General features: G+C 41.3%; 4 protein-coding genes across 4 annotated transcripts; 1 reads left to right on the forward strand and 3 right to left on the reverse strand.

Moving 5' to 3' along the window:
- Window positions 1-226: 226 nt before the first annotated feature.
- nr5a5 (nuclear receptor subfamily 5, group A, member 5) lies at window positions 227-4,551 on the reverse strand. The gene is made up of 7 exons (XM_071916888.2): window positions 4,452-4,551; window positions 3,274-3,389; window positions 2,793-2,934; window positions 1,371-2,107; window positions 979-1,098; window positions 676-823; window positions 227-474 (listed from the first exon to the last, which is right to left on the reverse strand). The coding sequence occupies exons 1-7, from the start codon at window positions 4,549-4,551 to the stop codon at window positions 227-229; spliced, it is 1,611 nt and encodes a 536-aa protein (XP_071772989.2).
- A 1,699-nt stretch (window positions 4,552-6,250) lies between these two features.
- On the reverse strand, window positions 6,251-8,282 carry soul5 (heme-binding protein soul5). The gene is made up of 7 exons (XM_071916903.2): window positions 8,185-8,282; window positions 7,965-8,024; window positions 7,521-7,602; window positions 7,312-7,432; window positions 7,067-7,206; window positions 6,754-6,917; window positions 6,251-6,588 (listed from the first exon to the last, which is right to left on the reverse strand). Coding segments are annotated over exons 1-7 (672 nt in total). The 5' UTR covers window positions 8,187-8,282; the 3' UTR covers window positions 6,251-6,485.
- Window positions 8,283-15,487: 7,205 nt separating this feature from the next.
- On the forward strand, window positions 15,488-17,039 carry LOC139925498 (retinol dehydrogenase 8). The gene is made up of 6 exons (XM_071916900.2): window positions 15,488-15,584; window positions 15,699-15,860; window positions 15,949-16,128; window positions 16,257-16,350; window positions 16,526-16,709; window positions 16,830-17,039. Exons 1-6 carry the CDS (start codon window positions 15,488-15,490, stop codon window positions 17,037-17,039), a joined length of 927 nt encoding a protein of 308 aa, XP_071773001.1.
- A 789-nt stretch (window positions 17,040-17,828) lies between these two features.
- Window positions 17,829-20,177, reverse strand: LOC139925501 (microfibril-associated glycoprotein 4-like). Its single transcript, XM_071916904.2, has 5 exons — window positions 20,156-20,177; window positions 19,358-19,539; window positions 18,818-18,914; window positions 18,370-18,537; window positions 17,829-18,076 (listed from the first exon to the last, which is right to left on the reverse strand). The coding sequence occupies exons 1-5, from the start codon at window positions 20,175-20,177 to the stop codon at window positions 17,829-17,831; spliced, it is 717 nt and encodes a 238-aa protein (XP_071773005.1).
- Window positions 20,178-20,446: the final 269 nt, after the last annotated feature.

The following is a 20,446-nucleotide window of genomic DNA, read 5'->3' on the forward strand; positions in this document are numbered from 1 at the left end:
CTTAAATCCATCCAATGGAATACTGACATGAAAACCTTTACTGGGCTGCATGGTTTGTTAATACTGTTAATAATGGGTAGTTGGGATGAAGCATGGCACAGATTAAGAAAAGGTCCCCCTTCAGTGTTGATCCAGGATCAGATTTTCAAGAGGTTCAAAAGTTCACAGCAGCGACCGAGAGCCACTCTTGTCTCTCACTGAGGAGCGGTGGGGCCGCACCGTCCTCTCAGCTGTGCTTGGTGTGCAGCATCTCAGTGAGTAGCGAGTTGCAAGGCAAGTCTCCCAGTAGGTGGCGCTGGTACAGATAGTCCTCCACTTGCAAGCTGATGCTGCGCACCTCAGGCAGCCGGAGCAGCAGCTGGCCGAACTTGTCTGAGTGCCCTGGATGACTCCGCTGGGTGTGCTCCATCAGGGCCCTGTTCACCCTCTCCTGGGTCTGCTCCACCTGCCTGCGGCTCTGCACCGACTTCACATCTAGAGGGGAGAGAAGATGCATACACATTCAATAGCAACACACAAGCTGCACGCACAATAATGGCATGACAATTACAAATATAAAACTTCAAAGGGTGACGGGGTCACAGAGATAATCAAAAAGCTGTAGAAGTTGTAACCACTGATCTGTGGCATTCTATGAAGAGCCTAAACATCAGAGTTTCTAAAGGAAAAGCTCACCAGGGTTGAATAGGACCAAGTATTTGAGACAGACAAACTCATGTCTGTCCAGCTGGAGTGCCTTCAGTTTGGACACCAGGTCCTGGGTCCTTGACACCAGACTGCTCAGTGTCACTCCTGCCTGCGAAAGGATGGTCGACACCTCAATCTGCACCCGAATGACAGAAAGGTGTTGTTCAGAATTACAGTTTTTATAGGTACTGTATATATGCAACACAATATAGATACGAAATGACACTACACACTTTCTTTATGATCAAACGTATTCAGAATATGTTCTAAAAATACTGTATCATGCCTTACCTGTTGTCCAGTGACCAGATATATGCAGCCCTCTTTGCCATAAGTCACCTGTCTACAGAGGTGGTCCAGGACCAGCAGCTCGCTCCAGCAGCTCTGCAGCAGCACCATCTGGTCCTCCACCTATAGGGAGAGCACAACAAGTGGATCTACTGCATACTAGAGCCAGTGATGTAGCTATGAAGTCCAGTCAGTGGCCACCACAAGGCGAACAATCAACAATATAAATAATAAACATATACTCATGTAACTTACATAGGCCTATGTCTGACACTGTTAATGTAGATGCTAAAGATTTATATTACTTTGAAAAGGTTTAGCTTCCACTTCATCCCTGATATAACCACCAAGCTTCTACACTTGAGGTGGAGTTGCCATTTCCATGTTTTCATTACCTTGAGCTCCTTGAAGAGAGCACTGTTCCTCGCCCACTCCACAAGCCCAAACAGAGTCTGGTCAGCCATTTTGCACATGATGCTGAAGGTGTTGAGCCGGTCGTGTTTGCCCCGGTTGGCCTGCTCCCTCTGCAGGCTGGCCAGGACCTTGGCACACAGCTGGGTCTCATCCTGCTCCCCCTCCAGGAGCTGGTCTACAAAGTTGGGTGTAGGAGCAGCCAGCGGGGCGGGGACCGGGGTTGGGGTTGTAGCTGGGGTCAGAGAAGCGGTTGAGCTTGGCGTTGAGTGGGGGGTTGTTGCTAAATGGCTAGGTGTTGGGTGCACCGGGAGGTTTGCGGGGCCCGGGCCACAGCTGAAAGGGACTTCTCTTTTTTCCGGGGGGTATCCAGGGAAGGTGCGGTGGTACAGTCCGGGGTAAGGCAGAGATGGAGGAGTGAGCCCCCTGTCTGTGTTCAGAGTGCAGTCCAGAGGCATGGGGCCACCCGACTGGCCCGCGCCAGAGGGATAAACTTGGGATTGGTGAAAAGGGTCAGAAGAGAGTGGGACATTTGTGTGACTGATCATGAGGTGAAGATCATTTGGAGCTGTGGGCCGGTGTGTTTGTGTAGTTTCCATCTTTATCCTGTAGGGAGCGGTGTTTGTCTGGTGATGAACCTTCTGCTGTTTCATCTGCCTGTCCCAACGGTAGAGAGGGCCAAACTTGTTCCTGCCACCTCTCATACGGTCCGCTCTTACCGCTGGTGACAGAGTCAGATTGTTAGTGCACCGGACACTCAATCAAACATGAAACTGCATCATAATTCATCAACAACTTTCAAATTATCAAGGTTTTACCAACAAGATTTCAGTCGTAGCCAGAGAAGATTTACTTTGCTTTACTTTACTAAAATGTGGTCATTGCAAAGGAACAAGGCTGACTATACGCCCACTACACTTTAGTGGGAAGATTAGGTCTACATTACAAAGTCAGCATGTTTAATCTGGGTCATTACAGCCAGTACTAGCACTGGTTTACGACTTCTCAGATAAGTCATATGGGAGAAAAGAACAGGGATGTCAGTGGAGCGCAGGGCATGTTGCAATGGAGCTGAGTATATATCCAGAGGCAGATCTGCTGCTGAAAACCTTATCTGATACATAGAAGTCAGTGATTGTTTTGGCCAACCTGTGTAGCTAGGAGCAACAAGGGTAACACCGAAAACCAAATTATTCTTTTCTTAGTGGTGTTTCATTACCTTCAGCCATTTGGCATGGTAGAAAGAAGGTCGCCTTGACTGCTTTATATCATCTATCCTCGACCCAACCAAAATCAGATAGCTCTCCTTGTCCTCCAGCATCTTCTACATGTGTGCGTGTGTGTGTTTGTGAGAGAGAGAGAGAGAGAGAGAGAGAGAGAGAGTGTGTGTGCATTATTTGATGTACCTTCTCTTTTCATGCCCACTGCCAAGCACTTCTGGAAGCGGCAGTAAGGACAGCGTTTCCTCTGGGAAAGGTTCATGGGGCAGCTCTGTGTTTCTGCACAGGTGTAATGCTTGTTATTCTGCACTGAGCGTTTGAAGAAGCCCTGCAGGGGGAGAGAGAGAGAGAGAGAGAGAGACAGAGACAGGGACAGAGAGAGAGAGCAAGAGAATGTGAGCTTCTTGTTCTTCTTCATTGCAAATCAAAACACAATCCCAAATGACACAGTAAAAATGATGCATCACCATAATTAGAGAACTATATACGCACCAACATATGATATTTGGTGGATACTTTAAAGCCAGTGCACCTTACAGTGCCATGAGAGCATTCATTTCTAGCATGGATGGCCCCAGTAGGAATCAAACCTTTATCCCTGGTAATGTTAGAGCCACGTTCTACCCAGTGAGCTATAACCTGTATATCTGAGCCTGACAGAGTTTACCTTGCAGCTCTCACAGGTGAGCAGTCCATAGTGGTATCCCGACACCCTGTCTCCGCAGACGGGACAGCTCTCCTCGGGCTCTGGTCTACTCTCCGGTTCTGTCTTCAGCTCCTGAGCTGGGGAACGTCACCACAATGAGGGTTACATCAAACGTGCAGTATGACTTAGGAGTTGTTTATCTCTCTTTCGCCAAATCAGCTACTGAAGGTGCCGGCCGACATGGTACAAGGCAAGTTAACAAGCATTGGTTCTTGTGGGAAGTGAAAGTATGAGATAGTCCAGTGGTAAAGTGCCAAGCCCCTGGAACCACATATGTGCCCCAGCTGGCCTAGGATCAAATCCTGCTAGAGCTTTCTCTCCTCTGTCTCCTCTATCTCTCTCTCTGCTCTGTGTCTAAACAAAATGTAAGAATGCCAAAAGTGAGTGGACTGCCCACTCTTCTTTATTTCAAAAGAAGTAACATATTGTTTTTGTTTTATTTGGAATGATGACAATATAACTGTATTTGGTAGGACGACATCATAACCATAATACAACACCATAACATGAGATTGCACCAGTGCAGGTAGGATGTCCAATCAAACAATAACAGGCTCTGTAATGTTCACAGGCATAATGTCAGATGTGATTTACAGTACTGTGATATGGTAACTGTAACTGTTACTATGACATGCATTTTAAGACCAGGCGGTTGAAGAGAATGGAGCGTAATGTAAGTGGGTCATGTGATGAGGTTTATTGCTCGCCTGATGAGAGAATAGTGAGCAGTACAGGACCGTCCCTCTGTTACAGACAGTATCTTATCACTCAGCTTGAGTTGCTTAATCTCAGAAATGACCCTTACATAATTCTCCAAGATCATGGGTTATGAATTGATCCTCCACGCAAACCAGTCTCACAAAGGGAAAAAAAATAGCACAATAGTGAACCACTTTTACAACTTCATTTCAGTAAATGTGGAGATTGACATGGTGCATATTAATGTCATTTATATTCAACAATGCTTAAGAGATGGAAGGACATAAAATGAAAGTAGAAATTTTAAATAAATTTAAATAAAATTGTATTTGATATTTCTAGACATTGTTGAATATTCCAACTTTCAATCATGCGATCTGACATATTGTTCAGTTTCAAGCAATCATTTCCCAGCCACAGTAAACTCCCACAGTACTCACATGTTGATGATCCCTCTAAAGTCAACAGGTCCTGGGGGTAGTTGGCAGGGTGGTGGGCCAGAGGCTGGGGCCGCTCTGGGTGATAACCGGGTAAGTCCATTCTGGCTGGTGGGACATGGGGACCAGAGTCAGTCCAGGTTGATCCTCATAGTCGCATGGGGAGCAGCAGGAGCCCAGACAGAGACAGGGGAGAGAGACAGAGAAAGGCAGGCAGGCAGGCCAGGCAGCCCCGGTGGACTGATGCTTGTCTGAGGCCCACAACTTGGACTTTGATCCGTGGTGAGTGTCATAAAACCTCTCCTGACTGGCACTCCTACCCGGTCGGTCAGCCAGCCAGCCAGCCAGCCAGCCAGCCATCCTGGGTGACAGTCAGATAGCCACCTGCTGGAATGCCGTGTGGAGAGACAGGCTGTGAAATCACTACAGTAACAACCAGCCATCCTGGAGCACCGCTGATAAGATAAGAGTCCACTGAAGAGCGCAGTCCATCACTACCACAACTACAGTCATTCAGATTTCACACATTAACTCCTGTGTTGTAATTAACTCCTGTATTGTAATTGTGGCATTGCGTTTTTGCCCCCAGCACAATTTATGCACCCGAAAAGGCTGGAAAGCCCCTGGAACTAAGCATCAGTTGTTCAAAGCATCAGTTGTTCAAACCCAATTGAAATAAACTTTTGTCACTATAGAATGCATCTAAGGAAAAGGGCACGAGAATTATGGTTTTATTCAGTATGATACAATAACAGCAGTCTTATCAGAAACTGATTTTACAGCAGTCCCATATTACCAACCAATGCTCTGATGAGACAGACGATAAGGATGTGCCAGTCAACGGCTCTAATGGCACAATGACGTCAAAGAGATACAACAGTTCAAGGGTGTTTGGTTATGACACCTGCTCATTATCCTGTAAATGGATTATAAAATTCATCAATGATATTGTCTGTCTGCTATTTATTTCCTTTTTGGTCCCTACATTGCATACAAAGGCTAAGTTCTCTGTCTTCTCTCTCACTCTCAGAAGGAAAATGTCCATGAACTGAAAGAACTCAACATCAATTGAACAACTGGTCTCTAAAAGTATGTAATTGAAAAGTCTAGTGTAGTAGCAATGTAACCTGAGACGGTTTGGGTTTGTTGATAGTGCCATCTAGTGGTATACTAGAAGACAAATTGTGCTGAACTTCAGTGAGGCCATTTCGCTTGTTAGCCAGCTACTGTAGATACATTTTTAGAAAGGTCCAAAGAGGCCTTTCATAGGGCTAAGATGAAATTTAACAACTGCAAGCAGGTAAGAGAGTTTCTGAGAGCTTGGTAGAGCTGAGAATTATCCCATCATCAAATATATTCACTACCAGGCAAAGGTTTGGACCCACCTGATTGAATGCACTACGTTTTTCATTATCTTAAAGCCATTTTGATCTAAAGGCTTATGCTTAAATGCTTGAAATTTGTTTCTTAGACAAATGCAAATAGTGAAGTCGATGCCTATGTATGAATTTCTCTCCAAAGCCTTTGCCTTTCCATCAAGGCAAAGAGCAGCTACTTTAAAGAATCTATAATATAAGATAGTTTTGATTTAACACTTTTTTGGTCACTGCATAATTCCATTTGTGTTATTTCATAGTTTAGATGTCTCTGCTATTATTCTAAAATGTGGAAAATAGTAAAAATAAAGAAAAATGTGGTGTGTCCAAACTGACTGGTAGTGTAGTCCTAAATAATCTTTATTGAATCTTGAGACACCATTTGGCAGCTAGTGAACACACACCATCTTGTATGGCAATGAAAACGGCTGACAAGTAAACATCTTCCTCTATGGTCATTTATTTTTGAACAATAAAAAAAGTAATACATGGTATATTCACTTCAAATGGTACATTCCTTTTAATCCTAACGATATACTGAGAAGGAATTTATGTGCCACAGTACAACTTGAAGCCATGTCCAACTATAATATGTCTATCCATGTCTCCATGTGAGAAGTTCCCAGTTGCATGGGGTCGCTCTGCAGGCAGCTCATGATGTTCAGGCAGAAGGAAGAGGCTCCGTAACTGCGTTGGCAGGGCACACCGGCTCACCCTCCACTACATACCACACCTCATTGTGCCTGTTGAATAGCTTCATTGGACTGTAACAAACAAATACACGTGCACACACACACACACACACACACACACACACACACATTTTTGGGTCAATATACCTATAAATCAAATTCTGTAATTTATTGCAGCATATAAAGTCATCAGTAACTATTTAACATTTTCTTTGGGGATGCCATGGTTTCTCTGACCTGTCGTATCCCACAGCATAGTGGTAGTCTTGATTGTACTGAGCTCCGGCTGTGTCAAGCTGCCAGGTTAGAAGTTGAGCATTCATCTTGTCCACGAAGGACATCATCCATCCTCCATAGTGCCTTACATACACCTTCATATCTGGCATGTCATGGATGTGCACCTGCAAGTGAGCAATGTTTCATCATCTGCCGGGCCTTGAGGTAGACTTTAGAGCGGCGTGCACGGTAAATTCATCAAATGATGCTGGCAAATATGACTAAATAAAGGTTAAGTGGTCCGGTCCCTGCCACCTCTCTCTGAGAAGCTTACCATGTCATCAGTAGGTTTGGGGGGATTCTGCTGATGTTCGGCGGGGAGCAAGAAGCTCATTGTGTAAACGCAGGAATCCCAGATCTTTTTCTTCTTCTCTACTTTGACAAGCACAGGAGCTGTCATGTCAATCTTTTCACCTGTAGGTAAAATACAAATCAACGTAAGGAAACACCCGAGGTTGTTCTGACCTACAATATCCAATATCCACACACACACACACACACACGCACGCACGCACGCACCGTTCTCGTTTGCGCCGGTGATGTATGCAAACAGTCTTCTGAAGGCTGTCATTGTTGCCTTCTCCATGAAGTAGGACTTCTCCTCTGTTGACACCCATTTCACAGAGTCGTAGTGACGCACCTGAGTGACACGAACAAACACCTTGCAGTGGGCTTCCAAACTGTGAACATTTCTTACATCTGAGAAACTCTCGCTCAGTCGCACTCACCTCATACTCTTCATGTTCACAAACCAGATCATACAGCAGGCATTGTTTTGTTTCGGTACAGAATTCTGACTCAGAGGAGTTTCTGGGAAATTAGAGGGGGAAAACTGTGATGATTTAGAAAATACATACAGATACAGAAATAAAGCAATATGCATGTTTGAACTGAGTTCATTATTGATAAACTGATATAGGCCTATAATATGGTATACTGATATTTAATAATCAAGTTGCACCAGGCACTAGGGCTACTAAACGCATTCACATGGATACACGTCATAGGCTGGTAGAAATTTCTTATTAGCAATTTTCAATGTGACTCATGTGACTCCACCATCTTTTCCATGCAATGACAAAACAATCGCTTAGTTACTCTGTAATTTTGGTCAAATGCAGCAGTGTGATACAAACATATGGTCCAGCACTGATTGAAATCAAGTTCCTTACCCAATTCTGGCCTCAGCTGTCAGCACCAGCAGAAAGCCAACAAGCCCTGAAATGTAAATCCTGAGACACACACACACATACAGAGAGTTTAGACTTAACAGCATAGCACTAGTAGCGGTTGGAGGTTATAAGCAGCTTTTAACGAAATGACTTAGATGGTGACAGGTTTCTATTCAATGCTTTTCAACCAAGACAACCTGGAAAGTGAAATTGTACTTACATAATAACAAGGAGTGTTGGGTTCCACGCATTCACAAATGGGTCTTCATAGCCCGTGCAGAGCAACTATTTATTCCAGCTGGAGTTACAAAAGGAGCACTGGCCACTCCCCAAACTTTTACCACAAACCAGACAATGGGCCGGGATCCCAGGCAGGCCAACTAACCAATGGGAAATAAAAGCAACAACAGCTGAAACTGGGCAGAATTACGAAAACTAGGTTTGCAGGTTTGACTGCATGTGTCATTGACATGCGTGTCACACATGGTATCTCTCACTCAGTCACGTTCGGAGGGAATTTGCACTCCGCACTCTTGCACCCATTTTCCCACAGCCAGTTCTTAATATCTGCATAATATGGATGATGTTAAGAAGATCAAGGATAGAAGCAGATTAGTTTGGTTTGGACTATTTCTGAAGCTAAAGCAGTCATTGACCACTGGTGTACATACATAATCTATGTCAATTCAGTTCAGACTGGAGAGATTCCTGTGGACAGATTATTATTTTAGCCCCTCAAGATGTATGCTTTATCAGTCTGCCACAGCATCTCCCTGCAACACACTCTGAATGTGAGGACAGCTGTCCGCCTCCTCCAGAGCTCAGTGGGCCATAACTTTAACTCAGTGACTTCAATCCAGTGGGAATGGGTCTTAAACAATCTCCTTGCTAATATGGACTGAGGTTTTGAGTGCTCAAACCTGAGGTAATTGTTTTCTGGTGCGTGTGCCATCTGACATTCAAAAGCCTGTTGGCTAAATCTATAAGTTTTCTCATCTTGGGCTTTTAATATCATTAAAGAAAGGTCAGTGAATGCGTATACATCAGATGAGGGGTAGAGCCGAGAAACACAGGTGTTGAACCATATCTAATCCTAATCTCCAAATCTGGCAGGCTGCAATACAGGCTCTCCATTCATGCTTAAAATTGATCTTAACATCACAGCAAGAACTAATAAATGCATAAGATTATGTTAAAGTTAATTACTTTAGGTAATTGCATCAGGCTCTCGGTGATAACTCCTTCACTCCTCATTTGACCTCCTCATTTAAAACATATTATAGAGTGGAAAGTGGAGAGAGACAGGAAAGACTGGAGTAGAGAGAGAGAGGGGTGGGGGGGGGTCCCAGGCTGGATTCAAGCCCAGGACATCACGGTTATTATGGTATGCGCCTTAGACCACTGAACCACCGGGACTCCCCATTTAATAGATATACTTAACACAATTTACGTCATACAAGAGCTGGTCAAAATTAAATTCTGCTTATTTTTCAACATTTATACATCCTAAATTGCGTACCTGTAATGTTAGAGCTTTCATACATGGGCAAAACATCATGTTTGTGTTTTCTATCTCATGAGGAACATGAGGAGAACGCCCAGTTCCCATGCAATATTAGTTACAACCACATTGTACTGCATGTGAGTTTGTCCTAAATGTCCACACTGGCTTTATGGATATCACAGTCTGGCAGAAACAAAGGCATAGCCCTGAAAGAAATTCTGCTGTTAGTATGTTAACATTAATGTCACTGGAGAATTCTTGCTTTGTATGCCAGTGTTAGCACAGGCCACATGATACCTGCTTTAGAACCTGTACAAGAATGTTCCTGTTCCAGTCGCAGCAGGACCCTCCAAGGAGATGCATTCAGCCATGAGACAAAAGGTCCAATCACTCTCACAGCTACAATAGAGAAGAGAGCTGTGGAGGGACAAACTCAGCAACCTTTTGTTCCCTGCAAACATGACTGTTTGGTCTTGAACATTTCACAATCAGTTCTCAGGAAACAACACCTTACATGTGATGGGATGCAGTAATGTCATTATAACAAATGTGAAGGCAAAGTAATCCAGTAAAGTAGCCCAGGCAAAGTAACTAAAAAGTCAGTAAAATTCATTTAACAATTATTGTGTTTAGTGAACGCATGTGACACCACAGACACAATGCCTGGATCTCATTTAAAGTATCCCAGAAACCATAATTACATGAATGACATGAACATGAATTGATACATTACTGAAGTTGCACTGACCAAAAACCTCCCTAAAACTTTATGCTTATAGTTTCACAAGTTACATTATTAGCCTCGTCTGTCAAGCTCTCCATCAATTGAGTGGTAGATAAATCCTGGGAAGTTTGAGCCACATTCAATGAGAAGTCATTGAACTCTTCACAGACCCTCCAACTCAGTGACTATCAGCTAAATTATTAGAGTTTGTACAAGGGTGCAGATGTTACTGCTGTGTTCTCATTATTTAACTGTATCAAATAAGACTTGATAAAGGCTTATAGTAAGTGTTGAATTGGCTCCATTAATCAACATGGTGATGAAGGACAAATTACATTGGAAAATATACACATATAGAAATCACAGTTATATCGCCAAATGTCATTCAAGTTGTAGATCAGTACTTAAAACAATGTTTACCAAATCAAGTTGATTACAAATACACAGTTATATATTATAATTGTACTAGAACTGAAAACTCTCAGCTAAAGCTATTGATTTAAATTTGATTTAGCTGTCATTAATATACTTTATAAGTCAAGTCACTTTATACCACCTTAAAACATTTCAACTTGATCTGTGAACAACTAAATCGGTTGATTCGATAACTTGTTTTGATGAATACTTTAAACAGTGCAGTTTCACACAGGTAGTGAATAACTTTCTCAACCTTCCCACGATGATCATCTATTCGGCCAAACATCCCCTTGTAATAAATAGCCTATTATAAATAAAGTTAGATTGAAAATTGTAATGTATGGCACGTAACCATAGGAGAAGGTATGTAAAAAATGTTCTGTGTACATTCTGTGAAACCTCTGTGTGTTCTGTACATTCTAAAGTTACTGGGGCTGTGCCTGAAATTCTACTATATCATCAGTACACCAATCTGCACCATAATTATAACATTGTCTTTAACAACCTCACATAATGCCACGATGGAAAGGCTTTAAACTGGTGGTTTTAAAAGCATCATTTTAACTTTCATCAAAGACTTCATTATTACTTTTTTGAATGAACACTGAATAGGGGTAATGTAACCTGAGAGGAAGAACAGCTTGGAGTTGTCTGTGTTTAAAGGATTTACTCTCTTTTCTTGTCTGACAAAGATATAAGGGACCCTCCCTCCGGCTATGCATGCTCCAACTCTCATGCACTCCACAGTGTTATAAAACACACATTTCTTTCAACTCCTTTCATAATAATGTTGTGTATCTTGTAATTAGACACTTATATCACTAAAATCTCCGAGACTTCACCAAATCTTTTCATGGTAAGTGGGAACAACATAATCACTCAGTTGACATGAAACTGGTTATATCAGCTCTGGTTTGATTAATGGTTAACAGTTGGCTGTGGGTTTGCACAATGTATAGACTCTGCCTTGAATAAAGTGTGTTATGGAATCAGTTATGTCAACATCCATTGCTATTCCCACATTGACTACGAATTAGTGTGGGATGTGATTCTGTTACATATGGAAGATACCAGAAACTTGTTACAGCTCCCACACAGGCATTTACATAGATTCCCACTGCAGATAATGTTGCTTTTAAGCGGTTTACAGGTTTGCAAATCTCAGTATCTAGGATTGTAAATTCAATTGTTATCTACTTTGCAGTGATGCATAACATTTAAACTGAGAATGATTTTGACCTAATATATAAGCAGTAAGTAATGCTTCATATAAAATTTCAACTCTAGAAATCAAGACCAGAATAATACTGTGGAAATATCTGTGAATAGGTGCTTTCATTACATTAAGCGCAATAGATTAAGGGCATGTGGTTATGTTTATCTTTCACCAGTTCATTCAGGTACGTGCATGTGCATCTGTGTGTGAATGAATTTTAATATGGCAGTGGAATCATAGATGCTTTTGCTTCCCTAACTTGGAACACTACTGCCATAGCATCTTCCAAATCAGCTGTGAAGAACATAATGAAAAGTGCAGGGTAAAATTACACCAATGAAAGGCCATGATATTCCAAATCAAAAGGACCAAAAGGACCAAATCAGGATTCAATGTACTGCAATTAATGTGGTTCAAAAACATACATGCCTTACTTCTTACCAAACATTTTACCGCAAGGTAGGCCTGTACTTCCTGTTTCATAACCCCCTAATAGACCTGAATAGACCTCCCCCATCCCATCAACCTATACCCGAAACTGAGGCTAGATGGGCTATTTGGCCGATTCTATTCTGGATCATTAATGATGCAGAGAATGATGCAAGAAAATACCAAAAAACAACAAATATCTAGAATATTGACATTGAAATGGTTTCAAAATGAGCAGCCATAGAGGTTTAATAGATTTCACAGACATTGCTGCTGTAGCTGCAAGTCAAGACAAAGTCAAGTCAAACTTTATTTGTTATAACACATTTCGTACACAGGGAAACTCAATGTGCTTCACTTACTAAAAAACAATAAAAGCAAAACACATACAAAGGCACATGGGGTCTGTGGGTGAGATGGCAGCAGCCTGGTTTGAAACGTGTTGACTCATGTTTGGCTGTTTCATTTGGCTGTGTCATTGTTGCTCATTGTTGTTGAGGGTGTTCAGAGTTACAAGGCAGGCCAGTGTCCAGTCCAGTTAGAGAAGGGAAGTCAGCATGTTGCCCCCTAGTGGTGAGGTGAGAGCTGAGCAAAAGACCACTGTACTTTTGATATAGAATTATTTTTGCAACAGTCTAAATTGCATGAAATGTCATCCTATTTCCATAATAGAATCTTATTTACAGGTTGCACAAGATAACATTTAATTTTTACAAAGATTTTACTGCAATGTACTGTTGTAGATCATACCTTATGACCGTATCTATTCAAAAACAACTGTTAAAATGACAGAAGGGTAATATTTCATTAAATATGTTGTTTCTCAAAGGGAAACTATTAGGGATATTCATTGTTAATGACCACTAGCCAACTGTCACATTTCCTCATCCAAAGCTCCTGACATAGAAATAGTATCTGCAGATATCCATATAACCCAGGAAAACTACCAATATTTGCTATTATCACAACTCATTTTTCTAATATTCCATGCTTTGTTGTTAAGGACATATTTCTGGTTACACATCGCATGCACGCACACACGCATGGCCACGCACATAGGCCTATTTATTTTCTAAGCATTTAAGGACGTTTTTTTTTTACTTTTGTTGCAGACGTCATATTGTCTTCATGTTATCTTGAAGAATTCCACCCCAATACAATCCTCAGAGAAGTAATGGATCATTAGAATGTTCCTGTGGCTGAGTGGGGGGCTTATCATCCACATTAAAAACACTATAATATTCCCATAGGTACAGACCGTGTGTCTGTTGTACTGAATAGTCAGATTACACTGACTTTATGGTACTTAATGGTATTTTTATTTATTTTTTTTACTTCCTATTGTAACAATATTCTTAGAATATTTCTAAAGGGTGTGAGTATAGTGAGTATAGAGTAGCCTACTTTTTTTTTTTTATGTCCTATGATATCAATATCACACCCCTTTACTAGGATTTTAGAAATAGTTTGCTGTGATGTTTGCACTGTATCCCTCCAAAATATATTGCATGATTAGGCTACTATGTTTTCTGTCGTAAGGGATCCGTCACAACCATAAAGAACTACAACTCCCATGCACTGAGTAGGCCTATGTGACCCATTTAGGTAATCGCTGGGTTTATGTAGCCGCATGTCGCGATGTGACTTGGCCGTGGCCAGCCTCAATGAATGATCCAATAACATCAGGTTTTCAATCCGCTGGTGTTTTGCAGGCTATAATCCACATATCTGCCGCTGCGGGGGACGCGCTGCTGCTCTACAGGTTGGTAGACTACAACACCACCTATGGGCTATGGGACAGCCAGATATACAGGCCTGCGAGCAGTTAGTCTGGACTTTACTGTAATGTGTTTTACTAATCCTGTAGGGATTTATAGTGTGTGTGTGTGTGTGTGTGTGTGTGTGTGTGGCACTCCATAGTGAGTTTATCGTGATTTTAAGGTACCTTTTATCTCCTGTAATATAGAATATTCCTATTGGGACTTGAGGATCTATTTACTAGCCTTCTAAAATGTGTGATACAGTTACTGCAGTTCTTTTTGTCAGTGACATGGATGCTATTTTAGGTACAAATGAGGGGCAGGCTATACATTCAAAACGCTATATGCATTATGCATAACAATTGTTTCTTGAAAGTCATAGTCATGCTGTCTTCAACAATGTTTTATTGTATGCAGAAGTCTTAAGATAGTCAGCTATTCTTTTTCTAAGACTAGGCACTTTTTTCATAAAGAGGCTACCTTGCTTAGAAATTGAAATCTTACAATGTTTACATTATAATAACGTTTCCCCACAATGTGTTATTACTAATAGTCTATTACCACGTAAGCACATAAACTCACAACACATTACAGTAACAGAATTAACCATAAACCACACTGAAGCATCCATATACTAATATTTAAAGTCTTGCTTCTCATTACAATTCAACAACATTCATTTCATCATAAATGCCTCAGCTTTAAAATTTGAGGTGGAACCAGGGTTTCAGTGTTATCATTTTATTACTACGTTGTGCAACTTGAAAATGACATTTCTTGCTTACATCAACACTGTGATTATACAAACCTGAAGCAGGGTTCAAGTGTAAATGATGGACCTGTATAGACCAAGTAGTAAGCTTTGACTCAAGCCTGCTGCAGCCAAGCATTCCCAGGACACACAAATCGGATTAGAGCCAATATTAATCTATTCAATATAATCTTTGAACAAACACCATTCTCACTCTCTGGCCTCAGTGGTGCCTCCTAGGGGCAGGATTGGCCTCATATGGATCAATGAGCATAGTAATCTAAATGTTTGTTTGAGTGAGCACCCATTTAATTTCATACCTTTCATTTACTGGATGGTAGGAGAGGACCAGAATACTGAGTTTTTTTTTTTTTTAGGTATTCACAGAATAGTTTAATAAAATACCTGTTTAAAGGAAAAATCCACCCTAAAACACCTTGACACTGTTAAAAAAAGAGCTGTTGCTGGTGCCCATTTTGTTGTTTGGTGGTGTATTTTCTTATTCACGCAGATAAATAGCAAAACATAGATGCCTTGACGTTGCGTCCAGATATTTGCAGCTACTACTACTTGAACACAGTGAACATCACAGATTGATGATACATAACAGTGTAAGAGTATCCGAGGCTGGAATTTTCCTTTTTCCTCCCATATCTCTGTTTACAGCATCAGGTGACACAGCAGTCTAGATTCTCCTGTTGCAGGCCTGAGGTCAGACAGCCATGGGGACCAGGAGGGTGCTGGTGACTGGGTGCTCCTCTGGCATTGGCCTGGCCGTGGCTGTACGACTGGCCAAGGATGAGCTGAGACGGTTCAAAGGTCAGCCATTCCCTCACCTCTGAAGTGTCAGTCGACCAAAGAATTATATACAGTAAATGATAGAAATAACCATAGCTACTGACAGACACTGTATTCGTTGTTTATTTGTGTCAGTGGTGGCCACCATGAGGGACCTGGGGAGACGGGAGCCCTTGGAGAAAGCAGCCGGCGACTCCCTGAACAAAACCCTGGAGATCAAACAGCTGGATGCCTGCTGTGAGGACTCCATCAGAGAGTGCGTCAACAGCCTGCCAGACAGACGGGTCGACGTACTCGGTCAGGCTCCGCTCTTTCACAAACACCCTTCGCCAAGTTAGCGCTCTCCATAAGCATGTAACGACATAGCATCTTCCCTCCCTCTTAGTGAACAATGCGGGTGTGGGCATGATTGGGCCGCTGGAGTGCCAGAGTATAGCCGCCATGCAGGAGCTCTTTGACATTAACTTCTTTGGCCTGGCACGGCTGGTGAAGGAGCTGCTGCCGGACATGAAGCGGCGGCAGAGCGGCCATATCGTGGTGATGAGCAGCGTCATGGGCATACAGGGTGTGTCTGTTAAAATGCTGCTGAAGTTAAGTTTAGTTAGCGGAGAAATAATTGCGAATTTAGAGGTTGCTTTCCGTGTTAATTTTGAAATTCTAACAGGTTTTTTTTTTTTCCGCATTTTTATACAGGGCTTCTGTTCAACGATGCCTACTCTGCCTCCAAATTCGCTGTGGAAGGATTTTGTGAAAGTCTGGCAGTGCAAGCAATGAAGTTTAACATCAAGTGACTACATGTCTTGAAAAATACATCTTAACTTTTTGCATGAGTCAAAACATCTTCATGCAGCCACCACACAAGTGCTCCTGATCAAACTCAAACCTGACTAATCGGCCTGTAACTGTAAAAAATTCACAAATCAATGGTCCAATATGTTTCTCTTTTATATCTCTCTCTTGAGGATGACTCTAGTGGAACCTGGCCCTGTGGTGACAGAGTTTGAAAGGAAAGTTTATGAAGATGCGGAGAAGATGGACCTATCAGGGACGGATGAGGAGACCGCCAGAATCTTCCGAGAGATTTATCTGCCGTACTCCAGGAAGGTCTTCACCTCATTAGGCCAGACACCGGAGGAAGTGGCCGAGGCAATTACGCTCTCATTTATTTGAGTTTTTTAAAGAGTTTGAAATATTGAGTAAAGTAAAAAATGAACAGCGAGGAAACAACGTCCGGAGTTTAAAGATTATTCTCATTTCATTATACAGCAAACCCTGAAAGTGATCGCAGCTAAGGAGCCTCCTCTCCGCCACCAGACCAATCGCCTGTACATGCCCATGACCGCACTGAAACATGCAGATCCGACCGGTCGCCTGCCTCTGGACACTTTCTACAAGATGATCTTCAAACATGAGGGCGTGTTCAATGCTACTCTTGGGGTGCTGCGCATGCTGCAGAGGAGGGTGGGAAAGGCTTAAAGATTTGATTGACAGGTTATGCAGACTGTAAACCTTCAGTCCACTTGGGTTTGGACAGAGGAGAAGGCACAACAGCCAGTGAGTGACTCTGGTGGCTAGAACTCTATAGTTCACACTGAACATGCATTTAGTCACTTATTGGCATCAAACATGAGATTTAAATAATTTAGAAGGACCATGGGATGCTAGTGACATACATTAACTATAAAAACTATAAAACCAAAACATTATTCCTCATGTACTGTAAAAATGCACATTATATTTATGCACTGTTTCTTGAATGTGCAATCAGTTTTTCTATCGCTGCACAGAAAGAAGGGGATTTCTGAGTGCCTGAGAATGAAGGAGCATCAGTCAGACTAAGTGAAAACATTGTCCACAGATCTGTCAGCTGTTTCTTGCCTTCTCTAAAGTCAAAACATGCTGCATTGAACAAAACAGTGTTCAATATACTCATTAGTATCTCCGTATAGAAGGTCTGTAGTAAACGCTGCATCTTCTAATGACAGAAATGTAAAATATAGCACTGTTCCATTTTGTTTTACCTGTAAGTATTATATGAATTATAGAATATATGAATTATGCGCTTCATTTGAAGGAAAGCAATAGTAAGACAATAAAAAACAATCCAAAATAAAAAATGTAGTTAATTATTCTTTAATAATTCCAACAAATAATATTTGGTGTAATCAAAGTACAATAATAGTATAGTAAGTAGTAGTAGCAGTAGTGCTGTATTTGATTCATCCTTTTGACAAAAAAAAACAGGTATTTACATCATTTGACACATTACTGTGTGGGTTTTATCTTCATTGCAATGGCTTTCAGTGAATATTCATATCCTTTCCAAGACACCCAGTTGATGCCAATCCCATAGGTTGAGCTGCCCCATAAGTACAGACCATTGGGGTTGACACTATGGCATTCTCCATACCACCATCCTCCCAGGTAGGTTTTAGCACAGTGTGAAGCATGAGTGTCCTGGTCTTTGTCAAATGTAGAGAATTTTTTACCGTTATGTTCACTCATTGAATTGCCTGAAAAGAAAATGAAAGAATTGGCCTAGTTCCTGGCACTTTGATTTTACATGATTGTTCTATGTCACAGGAATATTGTAATGGTACTAAGATGCTGCTGCTTTTGGTGATAGCCTACAGTAATTGAACCTACCGTTGCACTTTTTGTAAACTCTTCTTAATAAGATTGTTAGCTAAATGCCTAAAATCTAAATGTAATGAATGGGTTGGAATTTGCAGTCACATTGACCGATACAGACTTATTACGTCAACAAATGGAGAATAAATAGGCGCTCCAACCCTTAAAGACTCACCTGCTCCTCCGTCTTTGAAGCCACTAAAACTAAGCGTGTAGCCCTCCTGCTCAGGACCGACAGAGAAGGAGGAGTACTGAACGTAGGCCTTTGCCCCCTCAAAGTCCTCCATTTCCACCTTCAGCACATAGCTCTTCCTTTGAGTGAGGAGGTGAATATTCTCCAGACCTTAGACAGAACAGGAAACATGAAATACACACAAGGGAAGACTAAAGACTAACTAACTAATGATAATTTCAAGTTTATTACATGAATCATGTGTTTAAATGTTCTGCCTTGCTGACAGTGCTGTGAGGCAAAAACTCTCATTATTTATGTCGCCTAGCTATAACATGCTTCTCACCAGTGGTAACAAATGTCCAGTAGGATCCATGAAAAAACAACAACACTAAAATCCTAATTGCTAATCTGTAACTACTCCAAAATGCATCTGAATGAATGGTCTTACCCAACCAGTATTCTCCAGATGCTTGTCCAAAACCAGTCCTGTACTGGTCCCATCCGCGGTAAAAGTTGATGTTGCCGTCCTTTCTTCTCTGAATGACCTTGGGATGGAATGGGTTATTATTTGCATACTGTAGATGAGGATTTGTCTGTTCCCCTAACCTAATCTGATCTCTCAATACTAGATAGAGATAGAGATCGTTCTTCCAATCAGCCACCTTTAAAGAAATAGTAATTACCAAATGTTGATTTCCATCTTAGCTTCCTCCCAAACTATTGAAGTTAATGGGGCCAGCTTTTTACAGCTCCAAAAACCCATAACTAATGTGTGTTTGGCTGTCCTGAACCTCAATGTAGTTTTCAACTGACATGTGGATGAATAGACTGAATTTTCAAAGTACAAAAACACACCATATATAATGAGATATGCTGCAGGGGAAAATGTAGGCTACACCACATTCAGCGTCAGTGGCAGTGAGTTGAATTGAAGTTGCTGGTCAATTAAAACAATGACAATATTTATAATAACTATAGCCATATGTACCGTCCATTTACCACCGTCAGGTTCATCCACACAACCCATGTCACAGTAGACCTGGACCGGGGAAACTGGTCCTGCTGGATAGATGCTGTACACTCCACTTTGACCAAAGCCTCTGTGGTACAGATCATTACAGTCAACTGGTAGAAAGACCGGGGAGCTGACTGCCACTGGGGTCAGCAGGAGTAAGACAAAAAACTCCTGTAATCAAAATATAAAACTTACTGTGAGCTTCTGAAATATATATATATGTATAGATATGCTTTAATTTTCCTTTAATTACAAAAAACATTTAGCACAAATCACAGAAAACTCACCATCATTGCCCTCATTAAGTAGAATGACTTTGAAAAACAAGATGTCCCGTACAGAGATCTCAACCCTTCCTCATTCAGAGAGTGATGTGTGACTGGAATGAAGTGTATTTTAACCTCAGTATCTTTTGGAGCTCATGTTTCCTACCATAAAGCCATATATCAGTACCCATAGGACTGTTTTATTGGGTAGGCCTAAACCAGACAGAAAATCATTGGCAACCACTTATCAGTGGCCTGATGAAATGTGGGTCAACACCTTGTTTTTGTAAAGGCTTGCTTCACATTCTGTGAGATTTGGAAGTAGTAATATATTAATAGCAAATAATGAGTAGAAATGTTTATTGTAACAAATTGACAGTTTCATGTGTCAGTTTTCGTAAAAAAAAAAAAAAAAAAAAAAAGATCTTTACCATTTGATAATACTGACACCTACTCGGAAAAAAGTATAGCTGGCAAAAAATCTCACTATGGAAAATGATCAAATCTACTAGCAAACTGAAGACCATAGCTTATAAAACATCTCCACACTCTCTCTGTTTTAGTACTGTGCTGAAAAGAGTAAAATTTTAGACTGGAAGAATTTGTATTTTTGAACTGTTGAGTAATCAACTTCAGGTAACTTCTTTTTAATGACTGAACTTTCATGAATTGGATTTTTTTTATTTATTTTATTTTCATGAAAATGAGTCTGACCTAAATAAGAATCAAGTTGAAAAAATAACCCATAAAACACCAGGACACAAAAATGTAGTTCCCTACAGTTTTTATTATAAGT

This window comes from Centroberyx gerrardi, chromosome 7 (assembly GCF_048128805.1).
Source record: "Centroberyx gerrardi isolate f3 chromosome 7, fCenGer3.hap1.cur.20231027, whole genome shotgun sequence".
NCBI lineage: Eukaryota > Metazoa > Chordata > Actinopteri > Beryciformes > Berycidae > Centroberyx > Centroberyx gerrardi.

What these genes read in the sequence shown, in the direction of transcription:
- nr5a5 (XM_071916888.2), bottom strand. Translation starts at nt 4,551, where the DNA reads ATGGACTTACCCGGTTATCACCCAGAGCGGCCCCAGCCTCTGGCCCAC. An exon ending in ATCTGGTCACTGGACAACAG is followed by an intron (nt 824 to 978) that starts GTAAGGCATGAT and finishes ATTCGGGTGCAG; the next exon opens with ATTGAGGTGTCGACCATCCT. An exon ending in CTTGGTCCTATTCAACCCTG is followed by an intron (nt 475 to 675) that starts GTGAGCTTTTCC and finishes TCTCCCCTCTAG; the next exon opens with ATGTGAAGTCGGTGCAGAGC.
- soul5 (XM_071916903.2), bottom strand. An exon ending in CACCGGCGCAAACGAGAACG is followed by an intron (nt 7,207 to 7,311) that starts GTGCGTGCGTGC and finishes TTTTACCTACAG; the next exon opens with GTGAAAAGATTGACATGACA. An exon ending in TATGCTGTGGGATACGACAG is followed by an intron (nt 6,589 to 6,753) that starts GTCAGAGAAACC and finishes TGTTTGTTACAG; the next exon opens with TCCAATGAAGCTATTCAACA.
- LOC139925498 (XM_071916900.2), top strand. Translation starts at nt 15,488, where the DNA reads ATGGGGACCAGGAGGGTGCTGGTGACTGGGTGCTCCTCTGGCATTGGC. An exon ending in CAGCGTCATGGGCATACAGG is followed by an intron (nt 16,129 to 16,256) that starts GTGTGTCTGTTA and finishes ATTTTTATACAG; the next exon opens with GGCTTCTGTTCAACGATGCC. An exon ending in CACCGGAGGAAGTGGCCGAG is followed by an intron (nt 16,710 to 16,829) that starts GCAATTACGCTC and finishes TTCATTATACAG; the next exon opens with CAAACCCTGAAAGTGATCGC.
- LOC139925501 (XM_071916904.2), bottom strand. Translation starts at nt 20,177, where the DNA reads ATGGTCTTCAGTTTGCTAGTAG. An exon ending in GGTCTTCAGTTTGCTAGTAG is followed by an intron (nt 19,540 to 20,155) that starts ATTTGATCATTT and finishes TTTTTGTCTTAC; the next exon opens with TCCTGCTGACCCCAGTGGCA. An exon ending in CTGACGGTGGTAAATGGACG is followed by an intron (nt 18,915 to 19,357) that starts GTACATATGGCT and finishes TTCCATCCCAAG; the next exon opens with GTCATTCAGAGAAGAAAGGA.